Source organism: Girardinichthys multiradiatus, chromosome 3 (genome assembly GCF_021462225.1).
Source record: "Girardinichthys multiradiatus isolate DD_20200921_A chromosome 3, DD_fGirMul_XY1, whole genome shotgun sequence".
NCBI lineage: Eukaryota > Metazoa > Chordata > Actinopteri > Cyprinodontiformes > Goodeidae > Girardinichthys > Girardinichthys multiradiatus.
In genome coordinates this window covers 45523205-45539717 of record NC_061796.1, presented here as the reverse complement: position 1 = coordinate 45539717, position 16513 = coordinate 45523205, and the positions used below count along the sequence as shown (strand labels likewise).

At 41.3% G+C, this 16513-nt stretch overlaps 2 protein-coding genes across 7 annotated transcripts in view; both read right to left on the bottom strand.

The window, feature by feature from the left end:
• The window catches only part of mtmr11 (myotubularin related protein 11), a 49863-nt gene extending 45378 nt beyond the window's left edge, over positions 1-4485 (bottom strand). The window contains exon 1 of the mRNA XM_047361198.1: positions 3819-4485. Within this exon, the coding sequence (XP_047217154.1) occupies positions 3819-3875 (57 nt within the window). The 5' untranslated portion in view covers positions 3876-4485. The remainder of the gene's footprint in view (positions 1-3818) is intronic.
• A 5234-nt stretch (positions 4486-9719) lies between these two features.
• The window catches only part of otud7b (OTU deubiquitinase 7B), a 42476-nt gene continuing 35682 nt past the window's right edge, over positions 9720-16513 (bottom strand). For all 6 annotated transcript variants that reach the window (XM_047361195.1, XM_047361194.1, XM_047361193.1 and 3 more), the window contains one exon: positions 9720-15541. In XM_047361195.1, the coding sequence (XP_047217151.1) occupies positions 14039-15541 (1503 nt within the window). In that variant the 3' untranslated portion in view covers positions 9720-14038. The remainder of the gene's footprint in view (positions 15542-16513) is intronic.

Genomic DNA, 16513 nt, shown 5'->3' with positions numbered 1-16513 from the left:
ATGTCCTTTAGACAGATGAGACCAAGGTGGAAATGTCTTAGAGGTGTTTTAGAAAAAACACAAAAAAACAGTAAAGTCAGCTGTAAAGCATGGTGGTGGAGGGCTGATGACCTGGGCTTTGTTCTGCAATTGTTACAGGTTGCATGACATGGATTGGCAACATATGGCTGATATGGTGTGTACCTCTACCACCAGTGACTCAAAGGTCATGATCCTCAAGGCTTGAAGTAGTCGATGGAAGAAAAGGGGGAATCACAATGAGATATTAAGGGAGAATATCACCAGAGCTCTGCTTGCTCAGGTTGTTTCATTCATTTCTAAGATCCAAACTCGTTTCAGAAAATGGAATAAAAAAATTTTTTCACACACTTTCCTTTTATACCCGTAAACTTACTCAGACTTGTAAAAACAAATCAAACCTTAAAAGTTCTCCTGATAGTCCCCGCAGCTGTTTCAAATAAATATACCAAACATTTCAGCATCAGCCTTGAGAAAAATGCTGCTTCTCTTTGTCTCGTTAGAACTCGCTGTTTGAGTGTAAGGTATGTTAAAGAACACATGTTTAATAGACAATTTTTCATAATGATTAAATAATTAATTGGGAGGCCTATGTTATTTGAGCCAATAAACATGTGGTTAAATTGTGATAAAAGAGCGAAGATTCAACAGAACATCCAAACGGTAAACCCATTTGGTCCATGAGGAGCCCAGATTTAGATTCTGCTTCACCACAGGCTCATGAAAGTGAATCAAAAGAGTGTGTGGGTGGCCTCTGCATATAATCTACAGTCCACCGCCTGCTACACTGCATTACCAATCTCTGGCTGAGCCACAGTCCCTCACTGTGATGACTTCTGAACATCTCATTCTGATGTAATAAAAACTCCGAAGTCCTGACCCATGCAGCCCCCGTCTCCATGACGACAGCCAGATGTTGTGCACAGCGAGTCACCCCCACCACTTCACATGCAAGCCTCGCCTGCAGGGAGAGCAAAGGGAGGCATCTGTTCCCAGTTCCCCCTGTGGCTACAGAAAATATTAGCATAGACAAAAAAACCAGGCGGCACAAAGACCCGGCCAAAAAACAGGAAACTCCAAACGCATCCAGGTATTTCTACTAATGTTTATCCTGACAGGAGTGCATGATTTGACACACCTGAAACACACCCCAAACCTTTCAAAGCCGTTCATTGAAATTCTGTAATAGCTCCTGCAGTTAACAGAAATAGAAAGCACACAGCTGTCCAGATGATGGATCTAAGGCTACATATTAATCCCACCTTGCTGAGAGACATGATTAAGATTCCCAGAGCCCTTTTTGGACTGTAATTAGGCTCTCGAGCAGCAACAGTGATTACATGTAGCCTTTCTCTCAATATGCAAACCTCTTGTCTTTAACCCAAGGAACCAGCAGGAGAGAGCTGTGAACTAAAACAACAAACAGGAATCCAGATTCATGGAAAAATGTCTCAGATGTGCACAGAGTTCCTTTAATGGTTTCATTTTAGCATTCAATCTTTTTTAAGACACGTTTGTGTGTCTAATGCATTTACAGTGAATGCTTGGAACGCACCTCCAGCTTAGCAGACAACGAGGAACGACACATCTGACACCAAACACAACCAATCTATTCCTATTAGGCCTATACAGAGCTTTCACACCAAACCGCTTTGGAACGCTTTGTACTGTGCCAGAGTCCGTTTTCTGGAGCAGATCACACCGGTTTGAACCCATCCTGGACCCTGAAACGACCCAGAGAACCGTACCCTGGCACAGTTACAACAGCGGTCCAGCAGGCAGTTGTAATCTTGACCAGAAGTGTGAATGAACACTGACAGAGCCTTAACCACAAATTCTTCATCAGTAAAACATGATGTTTGTTTGGTCAGATCAGATGACCTCTTAGAACAGAGGTTCCCTAATGGATCTGGACCTGAATGAAGTCTTATCCAAGTTCATATCACTTATTAGATTCCTGAACACCAACCATGTGAAACGCCCTCCGGGCTGAGTCATCAATGTGTGGAAAATAAAGATCACCTATTTTTTTTAGAAATCAAAAATGTCTTTCTCCTGAACATATTATTGGCAACCAACGTACTGCCACTTACTTTGGTTTTCCATCCCATGTTCTGTGCCTGGTTTATCCTCGCAGGGCTGCAGGATGGGCTGGTTCCAATCTCCAGCACTTAACAGGTGAGAGACGGGGTACACCCCACAGCTAGTCAGTCCATCCAGGCCAACACAGAGACACACAACCATGCAAACGGCTTGTGCAACATGCATATTTTTGGTCTGTAGGATGAAGCTGGAGTACCTGGAGAGAACCCATGAATACCTGGGGAGACTATACAACCGCCACACAGAGTGGCACCCAGCCATGATGCAAACTCACTATCTTCTTGCGGCAAACGGTTCCAATGTGCAACTTGGGCTTTCCATGTCTTAAATATAAAGAGATGTGATTTGGAGATTTAGCTGTGTATCTCTTAAAAATTCGATAGTTGGAAAAATGTAGAAAAAAATTTATTTTTCAAGCTGTTTTTTCATGTTTTCCTTACTTAATCGTGTCTAGAAAAGGATAAATACTAGTTATGCATTCAGTTGTCCAACTACAAAAGGTTCTAACTGGTGACTGGTAGGTTTGATAAAGAAATATCAAAAATGTTCTTTTTTCTTATTAGTTCATTGGTGAATAAATCAACAAACAGCCTGTTTTAATGAACTTAGTTTGAGTTTCAGTAAGAATCAAATAAAAGGCTGAGAACTAGGGCTGCATGTTATTAGGAAAATATGCCATGGACCATCGTGGAACATGTCAAAGATGATAAGGGTTGTAATTAACCCACATTTTCCTCAGTTGTCTTTTCTGTGACGACGTTTTCACCACTCTCTGTGAGCTTTAGCATCTCTGTCATTAAAACCTATATGAGGTGTGGGCATCAAAAGCAGGAAACACACCATCCATTGGGCCAAATATATTATTGGCATGCAGAAACATATGCATGGTACTTCAAATACCTAATCGGACTTAATATTGCATCCATGCAGTCATTTGCAATTTTACACACATTAATATTGCAAAAACAATTTTGATCTGATATATTGTGCAGCTTTAATAAGGACAGTGGCATAAATGTGTCATCTCTTCGATTGGAAACCGCTATCAAGTATTGTAAAGCACTTTTATATCCTTTATGGTTAATATTTTGTATGTAAATGTTGAATTAAGAGAAAATGGTCCTATATTAATTTGTACTGTATTTCTTATAGTCCATAAAAATAAAATTGGTGTTGGCAAGAAAAAGACTGATCGGTGCATCTAAACACTGACAGCAGTGTTTAATCTGGCCACTCTCAAACTGTCTGGTTGTACATTTTTAGCTCAGCCTGCTGAATGATGGCTGGTGTTTCCTGCATCATAACACTGGCTTTTTCCTGCCCCCTGTGCTTTATGGTCACAAGCACAGTTATGATGAGGAGCTGTAGCACCGAGAGAGCAAAATCAAAAGCACAGATAAGTCTGCTAAATTACATATTAGGTGGGAAATGCATATGAAAACAGAAGATGAGAGAGGAAAGCGTGAAAACATGATTAGATTGTTTTAAATAAGACCTGAAAGGTTTTCTGAGAAGCAAAAAAAAAAAAAAAACACAATAGGAGCCACTTTCCCCAAAGGAACATGAGCTGTTTTGAGGATTATTTACACTTCTGTTGAGAAGAAAAGCGGCCAGAATTTACAGAATAAGCAAAAGTAGGTCAGTGAGAGCAATCCGAGAGACCTGTTAGCGTCAGTTAGCCTGTCCTGTAATCTCACCTTAATATCTGGGAGCATCTGTCTCACTTTGAACGTCGTCCTGGACCCTGTCAACATCTTTCCGGACTGTTTCAGCAGCGAGAGACACGGAGAATCCTGGTCGAAAAATGTTTGCTGTTCGAAGCTAATGGTTATGGGTTAGCGTCCTCCTCCGTCCATCTGTTTCTAGCGGAGGAAAACCGTTAAAACAGCGTTAAGCCGCGATCACCACCGGCTTCTTCTTCTTCTTCTTGTCCTCCTCCAGCTGAGGTTTTCGGCGTGATCAAGCCAACTGTTTTAGCTCTTCTCATCGCTTTCTGCGCGGCCAGCATCTGCCTCTCAACCCGCACAGAGAGAAAAATAAGTAAACCAGAGCACACCCTGCCTGAGAGCAGCCAGAACTCACTGAGTGGCTGTTAGTCACTCTAACGGAGCGATGTGTTCACGGTTCTACCGGGGCCCGTTCCGTTTTGTTTGTTTCTTCTTCGCCATAGTGAAGCAGAGAGCTCTGAAGTAGAACCGCGGAGTCCTCTTAAAGAGACAGTACGCCTGAGCTGTGAGACAGTTCTCCATCAGCACCGACAGGAAAATTCCAAATAGAGACTGGATGTGCTTTGGACCCGGTTCTGGTTAGAACGAAAATCACGCTTTCCATGTTCCCAGTTTTTCCTGCTTTTTATAAACTCCTTGAACTCACCATCACTCAGCACAGAAGTTAAAAATACTTGTGTAAAGTTGATGTGGGATTTATGGCTCTGCGAAGGGAGCTAGGGGTATGACTAATTTTTGATTTAACTATACATGTTCTTTTAGAGGGATGTCTGAGTTTGAATTAGACTAAAATACTGATTAGAATTTCATTTCAATAGATTTTAATGTCTCATCATCATAATCAGAAAGTACTCCCAGCTGTATTTTCTTCAGCTCACACTATTCATTTTGTCTTTGAGTCGCCAGCCACTCTGTTCACATGTAGCGTGTCCCACTGTCCTCTTTAGACGGTCGTGTAGCAGGAAGTTTAAGGGTGGAGAGCAGTGGTGGGCACAGCTAACTAAAAAGTTAGTTCCACTAACCCATATTCCGCTAACTAAACTATCAGTTTCACCAACAGTAAACCGCTGACTGCTTACTGGACTTTGTCTTTCCCTTCCATTTTTAACCGCAATTAAAAACTTTAAAACAAGCCAATAGCGTGCACAAAGGAAAGCAACAATTTGGCCAAACCTAATTTAGTAGAGACTAAACGGCAGGGGCGGAGCCAGGGGGTGTCCAGGGGTAGCCATGGCCCCGATAAGCCAATCTTTGGCCACCCCTGCCTACCCCAGCCAAGTGATTTTTTTTTTCCCATTAGGACCCGCAGAGCGCACCTTCGGAGCAAGCAGTCCCCTCCAAAACAGACAGTGGCAGCAGTAATGCTGTTAAATAGAACGTTAACCACTAAGACAATTATAATAAAAGAAGTATTGTTGGTTCATGTTCACAAGATCAGTAAAGGTAGCAGCAACAGAAGGATTTTATGAAGCAGAAGAGCTCAGACTGAGTTAAGTTAAAAAGGCAGCAATGTAGGGCTGGTTGATATGGCTTAAAATGAAATATGATATATTGAGCAGTTCACCTCGTAACGATAATTGAACGGTAACACTAACCTAACCACTACCAGCCGGACCCACCACCGCAAACCTCCCCACTCTCCGCGGCGGACCTTGTCAACGCAGTCTTTTGCTCAAGATTGTCCTTGCTGAACCCACTTTCTTCGAGAATGAGCTGCTGCTCTACCCCCTCTACCTCTGCTTCAATATTTGAAATTTCCTCCATTTTCTCAGCGTCATCGTCTCTTTCACTTCTCGTCATGGACAATATGACATCGGTTATTGTCGTAAATTTCAGTGTAAATTTTCGGTTTATCGCCCAGCCCTACAGCAACGTTTATTTACTTTGTTTGAAAAGTTTACTATTTTAATATACGATTAAAAAAAAAAACCATTTAAATTGCTGCTTTCCTGTAAAAGAAAGAAAAAATGAGACAACGTTCACTAACATGTTATGTGCACCGTACATAACTGCAACTGAAAGGGCAACTTGTCATGTGTTTATGCTTGTTAGCTCCTAACCAATCTCTGAACTAACATAAGTGGAAGGGACCTCTTTTCTTTTTCTTTTTTTAAACAGTTTAATGGTGTTCCTGGTGTTTAGAAGAAAAAATGCAGTTTTCTTATAATAAGATGAATTAAGGTGAATTATTCAGATTGTTGATATACTAACATGAAAGAAGACAAATTCATATACTGCACATTTTCCCCCTCTCTTCACCCTACTTTCAAAGAACAAAAAAATATTTTAAAAGAAACCTAAAATCAGTTTATGGCCACCCCTCAGTGAGCAATAGCCTTAGTCTGGACACCCCAGTGCAAATTTTCTGGCTCTGCCACTGCTAAACGGTCCACTAACAGTTTCCAAAGCTAGCAAAAACACTGATCCGCTAAAAGAAAAATGCTATTTCCACTATTAGCTGTTAGCGGATTAGCAGAACTATTCCCAATTTTATAACATCTTTATTTTTTTCCATCAACAATACAAACATAACATTTGGATGTCATGTGCATAAATGACAATTACAGAAATTCATATCAATATAAAAATTAGCTACAAAAATGGACTTTAAGCTTGTCGAGAACACAAACGGTTTTCATTGCCTTTTTTTGGTCAAGTCCCTTAATTGTAGTGCTCCATTGAACTCCTTGCTGAAGTGGGTTGTGTTTGATCATTTCTTTTTCTGAATGTGAAATTTTCCCAGGAGAAGAAACTGGGTGCAGTAGATGAAGCCAACAATCCTGTAATTATTTTACTCAGTTATATTGCCAGGTATTATGGGAAAAACAAGGTGAACTGTACCGCTGGGCTTGCATTCATGGGAGAAACCCTTGCTGCTTCCTAGAATCCAACAGATTACACTGTGATTATTTAACACATAAGAGAGTTTTAACATAATGCCAAGTTAGAGAGATATTAACCATGACCTCAGGGTTAATTAGGCCATTTCTAAACAATTAAAAGTCTGTGCCTAAGTTTGCAAACATGCATCCAAATGAACCACAAGATGTCTGGAACAATGTAATTTGGACCGAGGACTAGAAAGTAGAGATGTTTGCCCACAATATGAAGCGCCATGTGTGAGTAAATGAACAGCAAATCAGCTTAAACATCTGATACTAGTTGTAGAGGACGGTGGTGGAGAGCTGATGATTTGGGCTTGTTTTGCATCTACCAAAACAGAACTGGGAGCAGATCTGTGGCATTTCCTGAAGAGAGCTGTGGACGAGAGAGGTGAATGTTGAAATTGAACAAAACAAAGTGGTGGTAACCAGGTAATTGCACCTTTTCTATTCTAACAGATTTGTTTATTTTCAGGTGAATTGCACAAGATAAATGTCACATTAAAGTAAAAAACTATGAATACTTAACTGGGTTTAACATTTTTAACAAGGTGTGTAAACTTTTGAGAACCACTGGACTTATGCATAAGGAAGATAAAAGCTGTTTTGGATCCAGGTCAGCCTTGAATTTGACATGAGTTTATTATCTGTAATAATATAAAACTCGCTTACATGAAATCAATAAATCAGTATTATGGGGAAAGGCGAGTCCATGGCTTCAGTTCTACGTTTTTAGATATTTATTTAATGTTAACAGAAAAAAAAAAAAACAGGTGACAAGTATATCAATACAACTTCAGAGGTGTCATTTCTTACAGCACAAGCCAAGTCCATCAGCTTTTCAAACCAACAGAAACAGCAGTAACTAGAATAAATGTCCTTTAGTTTCTCGATGACCTCACATGTAAATCCCACTGAATAAAACCACAAGTAAAACGTTTTTACAATGAACAAATATCTGTAGTGTGATTAAATTATTAGCTGTTTCATACAGCAAATTATTCTATATTTCAATATGTTGATATTTTCATTCTGATTTCAAAAAGCAGATTAAATAAGCTCGAGCTAGATTCCCTTTCAGGATGTCCAAGTATTTCAGTTTTAAACATCATATTATATCATGAAACGAATGGATCTGTTCACTTGAAAGCAGCTCCCGCTTGTTGAAGGCTATAACTGATGTCTAAATGGAGCAGCGTTTGCCATACAGGTATGAATAAAACCAGGAATTAAGTGACATCGAAGCTAAACCAGTAAACAAGCATCCTTGCAACTATTTTAGCGTGTCAGATCTGGAAAAATTCTCTTCATACCAAGATAAAAACAACCAAATAGTTGAGCTAATCTTCCATCTGCAGCCTGTTTTCTTACCTTACTGTGATCCTCGGACAAATCTGTGCAGGAACCTTTTCACTTTCATCCACAACCCTTTAGAAAGGAACCAACTCGTCAGCCACGTTAGAAAGAAATCCTTCCCAGAAGAAAAGGGAAAGTTTGAGTAATCCTGAGCTCTGCTGAGCAGGTACGGAGACGTCGTCCTACTGAGCTCTAATATAGAGGTCTGGATTTTTTTAAACCACATGAGAAACTGTTTAATAATGCATCAGGGTTTCCGATTTCTCTAATACATAAAACAGTCACAGACATAGGAGCATGGATTATCTGAGCTGGGAGTTATTCTCTAATGTATAATGCAGCAAGGTTAAGATAAAACAGAACCACACAGAGAACAAATAGGATCAAAGTCCTGCAATAAAAACACATCCAGGTGAACTGCTGTCTCAGAAAGAGCTTCAGGAGTAAGATGAAAGCCAAACTGGAGAGAGTGTTTTAGGAAACATCTTCTTACTGTTTAAAGTACCACAGTACCAGCTACTTGGAGGGAAGGGGGAAAGTTGGATTCCAGCCACAGATTACTTCCATGTGTACCTAATTTACTGGTTTCACTATTGGTGTTTATATTTATTTTCTTGAATGACTCACAATGAGAACGAGACTTTTTTCCCCCAGTAGAACGTTACTGGTACTTTACAGCTAAATTTACTGTTTATCCAATATTCTTATTTTTAATGCAGGTAAAACTCAGGAAATCTAACCCCCAGTGTATAAAAAAAAAAAAAAAAAAAAAAAAAGCATAACAGCCATATTAGTTCGGTGCAATCAGGTTTGTCAGACAGTAATTTCTGCACAGCATTTTAACCAAGCTGAGGCCTGGACTTTAACTAGGACATTACAAAGACTTGATTCAGTCACACTATGGAAGATTTGCTGCTGTGTTGGGATCATTGTCCTGTTGATGACCCAGTTGGGACCAAACTCCAGCTGTCGAACATCTCATCTATGCAACGGACACCGTTACAGAATTCTTTATTACAAACTGAAGTCGCACCGCCATATTGGTTTTTGAAGGACACTTTCCCTGAGCTGCACACTGTGACTTTGGGGGGAATTTGGTGGGATGTCCACTCCGGGAAAGATTGGCATCCATCTTAAATGTTTCTACTGGCTGACTGCCACACTGTCTCTGAAGAGCTATTAAAATGGTTTTTCATTGTTACTGCAACAAGGATTATTGTTTTCATTAGTGATAATATTTCTCTCAGTAGAATGACGAATTTTCTACTCTGTGGTTGTTGCTGATGTCTTCCCACCCTGGCATTGTGCTAATGATGATCAAGAGCTGATTGATCAGCAGCACCTGGCTGCTTATTTCCATTAAAACTCCTACAGGAGCGGTGAAGGTAAATTTAGTTTTTCACACAGATTTTTCATTTGGGCTCATGTTTTAATAAGTAATGACAGTTTCAATGCCATTTTGGGTTTTTCTACACTTGAGCTTAGATTTAAACAATTTAACAACCTTCTAAAGATCAGATCTTTATGAAGTAAAGAGAATAGAAAGTAATAGAAAGACAGTGTATTATTATAAAACCAAGGATTAAACTGATAAAATAAAGCTGCCTATTAAAACAGAAGAGGCATAAGATCCTTGAAATACAATGAGAATTTATTCAAACGGTGCAAAAAATAATCATAATAATAACTAACATAAAATCTGATGTCCTTTCTATCCAGATTGCACTGTCACACAGCCTTTTAGAGATTTTTTTTTAAAAAAACAAACCAAAGTAATTGAAGATAAAAAAAATCAAAACCGAACAAATTACAACAAAGAACAAAAATCAAGTTAGAATAACGCACAAATTTGGTAGAATGGTTCGCCATTTACATGCAACAGTTCCAGTCCCATGTAGCTCGGATGTTTTCCGCGTTGCCCCCAAACAATGACGAGTCCGTTGAGTCGCAAGCTAATTTGAGCCGTTTCTCTTCTTGTTCCAAGGAAATGAGCAGAGTCAAAATAGAGACTTTGTTTAAATGAAGGATAGACGGAGGGCTGCAGCATCAAAATTAAACTTTTACAAATTTAAAAAGCAACAAACAAAAGTTGGACTTCAGACAAATTAGCCGGAAAGAACATCCTAAATGGTCTCAACTAAACTTCCCAGAAGGAACCTATTTAAAAGGACAAAAAAATCTCACTATAAATATATATATATTTATATATATATATATATATATATTTATATATTCTCAAATTGTTATGTCAGTATTAAGGAAATTACTTTGCAATGAGAGAGCCTCAAGTATCAAAAAGGCCCATGTGGGGGTCTCCTTCAACACCCAAAACATGACGTTCCCACCCCAAATCCAGCCTCTTTAACAAGCTTATTCTCAGAACTGTGGAAGTTTCCAACAAAATACATTCTTACCCTTTTAAAAACACTGGAAAACTTTGGGCTTACAAAAATAACTTGGAACATATTTATACAACCTCTCAAGCTCTTCTGTTTGTCTTCTTAAATACAAAAAGAAACGGTTTGCAGCCTGTAAAGTTTCTTTCATCGCAGCAACACAAACAACTGATCATTTGTGAGCTAATTATTACTTTGGAGGAAGGGATAGCACACAAATACACACTTTACTCCCCTAACGAAGGGTCAAATCCTACATGATGAACACATTCTGACACACATTCATACTGATAAGGGTTGGTTGTTTGGGGAAACGTCAGTGTTTCATTGTAAATTGAACAGACGGCAGAAAGATGCCGTTTCTTTGAGCAGCTTTAGCAGCATCTTGCTATTAAATAGTGTTTCAACAACACTAATGAAAACTACATCTTATTATCTGTTTTAGGGAGTTGATGTTTGTAGCTGGGAGAGCAGCAGGGCCAGAGTCAAAACTGACTTCACACGGAAAACAAGACGAGAGCACCCTCTAATGGGCAAGGCAGTGATTGCATACTATTTTGTGCTTTTCTAACAACCTCATTGAGAGACAGAGCAACAGGAATCCATCATGGCTTCTTGTAGTGAAACGTTAAACAGTAAGACGTGAGAACCGCAACAACTGTCTTTAGCTTGAAGTAACAAGGAAGACTCAAAGAAATCCACCTAATTATCAGCTTATTTCTAGTGCTTACTATAAATAACAAAGGTGTAATTTTTTAATTGGACCGATACAAATTCAACATTGTGCAATTATTTGGTAAGTTAAGGGGTCAGTAATAGTGAAATCTGCAAATGTTTGTACAAACGTTTTAAAGACAAATCCGACTGGAAGGAAGCTGTTAATAAATAAAACCCTCCGGTTTGAGCCGGTACTTCAAGGTGGCAGTGTCTGCAGAGACTATCAGGGGAAAAAAAATCCAGAAAACATCTGGAAAAGTGCTTGAATTGCGAAGAAGGTAAAACTATGTCAGAGTATTGTAGATGAGCGCTGAATGATTAAACCTTTGTTATCAGAAAGAACTGAGCTCTAAGCAGATTATCCATGGTGGTTGTCATTTAGCCTGGTCAAGGATGGACAGGAATTATTATAAATCGTATAAACATAAGATTTTAGAAAATATTTAAAAATCCTGAATAAATTTACCCCTTTTTTTAATTCTGTTTAAGCCTAGAAAACAATAAACTTGTACATCTCTCTTAACCCAATTGTCTAATATGATGTTTTTTTAAATTGTTCTTTATTTGGTGCAAAGAGCAATTAAAACAGCAAGTGTAGCAGCTGACACTAAAAAACCAAAAGTTTTCAACATCTTTAAAATTACCTGCACCAGATGAGATTGGACCTCCTTTAAGGTGATGCCGCTGCTTTAGGCATCCATGAAGTCAGCCTTCGTCTTATTTATGCCAATGTTCCTTCCTGAAGCAGCTCTACATGTGAACATGTTATAAGTTTAGGGTTACAGTTTGTGTTCTTCCAAATATCCTGCTGCAGATCTGTTGTTGTGAGAAAAGCTGCATCTATCCAGGATCCGAAAACCTGGGTTCACTTTCAGAGTTAACAACCTGCGTCATAGATGTCAGTTGTTGCTATTGCTTTTATCTTCAGCACCTTGAGCTAAAGTATTCATTCCCCATTGACATTTTTCAAGTTCTGTCACATTGCATCCATAAACGTCTGTTCATTTTATTGGGATTTTAAGTGAAATGGAAAGTGGTGCATAATTACGATCTGGAAGGAAAAAACTTTTTTCACTGCATTGTATTCAGCCCCCTTTACTGTGATATCCAAAAGTAAAATAAAGAGCAAACAATTGCCTTCAGCAACTAGCAGATCATTATTCAAAGAAGCAGCCAAGAGGCCCATGGTAACTCTGAGTGAGCCGCAGGGACCCATAGCTCAGGTGGGAGACTGTTGACAGAACTACTACTAGTCCTGTGTTCAAACATTTGACCTTTACGAAACGGTTTCAAGAAGAAAGTCATTGTTGGAAAAAAGCCACAATAAGACCGATTTGGAGTTTGTAGGGTCACTGCAAACGTGGACGGAGGTGCTCCGGTCAGGTAAGACAAAAATAGCTCTTTAAATAGAGAAACAAAATACATACACTGAACATCACCCTTGAACTTACCATTCCTACGACGGTGGCAGCATCATGCTGTGGGAATGGTCTTCTTCAGCAGGGACATGAAGTTGATGGGATGATGGATGGAGTCAAAACAGAGCAGTCCTGGAAGAAAGTCTGTGAGAGGCCGCAAAACACTTGTGACCAGAAAGAGGTTCAGCAGGAACAAAATACATCCAGTCCTCTCCTACAGTTCAGATCAAGACTTATTTATGGGTTGGACTGGCCCAGTCAAAGCCTGGATCTAAATCCAATAGACTCGAACTGAACTGATATTGACACCCAATCTGACTGATTTTGCAAAGAAAGGGCAAAAAAACGTGAAGCTTGTAGAGAAGTACCCCCTGAAACACCAGCAGATAGCAATGGTTCTACAAGGTGAATAAAAATGCACACAATGCTTTTCAAAATTGTGTCCAAATCTTTGAAAACCATGCATCATTTTGCTTTAACTCCAGAGTTATGCACCACTTTTTGTTGCTCCATGATATAAAATCCCAGTAAAATAAATTTAAGTTTGTGGTTCTAACATGAAAAAAATTTGGAAAACGTTCAGGGGACTAAATACTTTTGCAAAGTACAGTAAGTCCCTACATACCAAAACCAGGCCTGGTGGCGTTAAACCTGGTTTGGATGACAGGTTTTCACCTTTAAAATGCTGACATCTGCCAGATGTAGTTTTCAGATATATGACTTAGTTAAAAAGGAGAATTTATTGCAGGGGTACAGATGTCTTTCGTTGTTGCATTTTAGCACCGCAGCAGCTCATTGCATGTTGAGCTATTAGCAATAAACAGTAGCTTCAGTTTGCATAATGCAAATCGTGAGTAAAAGCGATCCAATCAGGATGGAGTCGATGTTTGCAAAGCATCCAGTAACAATAATGTAATATCTGTAACACTGATAATGGACTAAACATCTTCCAACAGACCACATATGAAGTGGAGACACTTGTGCCTTCTCCAGTTGTGCTTGGATCACTGCTAGTAGTGTGATTTATGAAGCGTGAATGTCCTGCATGAGTGCTATATACGTTGCCTGCTGTATACATTCTCTCCACTAGGAGGAGACAGTAGCAAGGTGTCTAAATGTTACAAAGGAGAGTCGTAGTTCTCACACACACACACGCACACACACACGCGCACACACACACACACACCAGCTGCATAAGAGCAAAAATGTAACAGAAGTGCAGTCAGTTTATTCTATGGGCTAACACATGACCCTAACCCCCCCCCAGCAGCGAGAAACCACCCTGTTTCTTCTCTTCACCTTCAACAGGAAATGACACGGTAAAAACAAAGAAGGCCATTTCCCATTACTCCCAGAAGCAGATCTGTTGAACTGAAACACAAAAAGGCCACTCTTTACTCTGAAGCCACGGTGCGCTCCGTTCAGAATCGATGAATGACTGGTTCCGTCTCCCTCTTCCTCAGCTCTTCTCTGTAGCAGTAGGAGCAGTAGTTTCCCGTTTCCGGGTGTCCATAGTAGTTGCAGCTGGGTGTCCGACAGCGGATGGACTGCAGGCCTGCCAGACCGCCCGCGCTGCCCAGGGAGTAGTGTCTGATAGGGGGCTGCCCGCTCCGGGAGTCCAGGTTGGAGCTCAGGTCCCGGAAGCCGTTAGTGTAGCCCCCGGCGATGGGCTCGGCCCCGGGATAATCAGGTGGATCGAACTCTGGGGGGTAGGAGGGAGCGGGACGGGAGGGGCTCAGGGATGAGGGGCCCAGAGATGAGGGGCCCAGAGATAAGGGTCCCTGCGAGGAGATGTACTGGGGATGGGAGGGACCCTGTGTTGTGGGGCAGTGGCGAGGAAGGGTCGCATAGGAGGGGAGGCCCGGATAGGAAGTGGCCGGAGAACCACCGGCGAGCTGGCGGCGTGTATCCAGGTGGCTGTGCATGAGAAGATGCTGAGTCAGAGGGGGTGCTGCAAGAGGCTGATCGATGAACGAGGGTCGTGGGATGGGCACAACAGCAGAGTACAGAGCGGGATTCAAAGGCGTAGGTTTGAAGGCAGGTGAGTTCTCTGACAGCTCCTCTTTGGCCTCGTAAGGCCGATAACTCAGCTCTGCACCACAGAGAACCTCCTTTTTAGGAGGCTGGATGTTATTTGTGATACCTTTTCTGTCTGCGTCACGCCGCTGCTGCTCCTGCTCCGCATGAAAGCGGTCCTCTGCATCTGTGAGGTAGCGCTGGATCATCTCCTCCTGGAAGGGCTGCCGGTTGCTGGTGGTGAGAAGGCTGGCGAAGATGAACTTCCTCTCACCTTGCATGGCGGCTCGCAGGATGCCCAGGCTGACCTTCACGTCAGCGCTGTACTTGTAGTGCTCGCTCTCCGTGCTGCTGCCGCCACTGCTGCTCATACTGCTCATTGTTCCAAGCAGACGTTCGCTACCTGATGATGGGGATCCTTTCCCAGAATCCTCGGAGGCTTGGGTGGAAGGTGAACTGTCCTTGCTACCCTTCCTCCCCCTAAATGAGCCCTTTTTCTTCTCCCCGCCTTCCTGTTTGGCGCCTGCTGCTCCAGCGTTCTTCCCAGTCATTAGTCCACCCACGTTTTTCTTCAGCTTGCTGCCCAGGCTCTTCCCGAAGCTGCCGAGCTTGTTTGCCACAGTGTCTGCCCTCTTCTTGTCTTTGTCCTTCTCCTTCTCCTTCTTTGTTTTATCCTTCCCGCCCATCCCGGCCCCTGCAGAACCACTGCTGGATGAACTAGAGGAGGAGGACGAGCTGTTTTTGGCCAGAGAGCCGTTTCCGTTGGCAGTCGAGCCTGCTGTTGTGTCTCCGTTGCCGTTGGAGCTGCTGCTGACCGACTCCTTGTCGGACTCCCCGGAGTCGGGAGGCGTCCGGGCGTCTTCTCCCGCCGAAGCTGTTGGGGACTCCGGCTGGGCCAGAGGGGCTTGCTGCAGGCAAACAGAGCAGAAAAACACAAGTTTGAGCAGATTTGTTTTTAAATAAAATGTCATTTAACTTTACAACTCAGTTTATTTATAACCTGAGCTAAAGACTTCGCCACAGATTTAAACCCATCCAAAAAAGTGTGGATGCACCATGAAACCATCTTAAATCTTGTCAGAACTTTTCTACCTTTCTTGACATGCATTTCAGTTGCAGCATTCAGTGTCCATTGTTAGGAGTCTATCAGCATGTTATACCTTGATTTCTAATATTTGCCCGCTCTGCCTTGCAAAGGTTCACCAAATCTATCAGATTGTGAGGACAACCCCATCTTTGGGTGACCCAAATGATTTTCTGTTGAATCATTGGAGAACTTCTTCACATGAAGTCAAGCTGTTCAGCTCTTGTTAGAAACCTCCTGAGCTCCTTCAGCGCTGCTGTTGGCCTCCTTGACCTGTCTCCTTTTTAGTGTCCCAGTTGTCCCAAATTATCTCCATTTACTGATGACTCTTACTCTACCGTGCTCTATATAACGCTGGGGACATTTTGAATCTGCTCACACCTTTGTTCAGTTGTTTTAGATACTTTGTAACCTGTCTGCAAACTATGGCTTTAGACAAAGGAGGAAGGAAAATGCAACTAGAAGATCTAAACCTTGTTTCAGGCTAATTTCAATCTCTATTATTGATGGAGAATGTGAACTCAAGAAGAAGGAATGCGGACACATTGAAGGTGGGAAAACGATTTGAAGTTATTTTTGATGGTCTCATTGGTTAATTTATAAAAGCCAGACATTATAACAGGGCTGAGTACTTTTAAATCAATTGTGTATGAGCCAGGGGTGTCCAAAGTCAGTCCTCTAAAGAACGGTGTCCTGCATGTCTTAATTGTTGCCCTGATTGAACACACCTGAATCAAATGAATGGTTCAATAACGGGCCTCTGCAGAGCTAGGTGACAAACTAAGGGGAACCATGT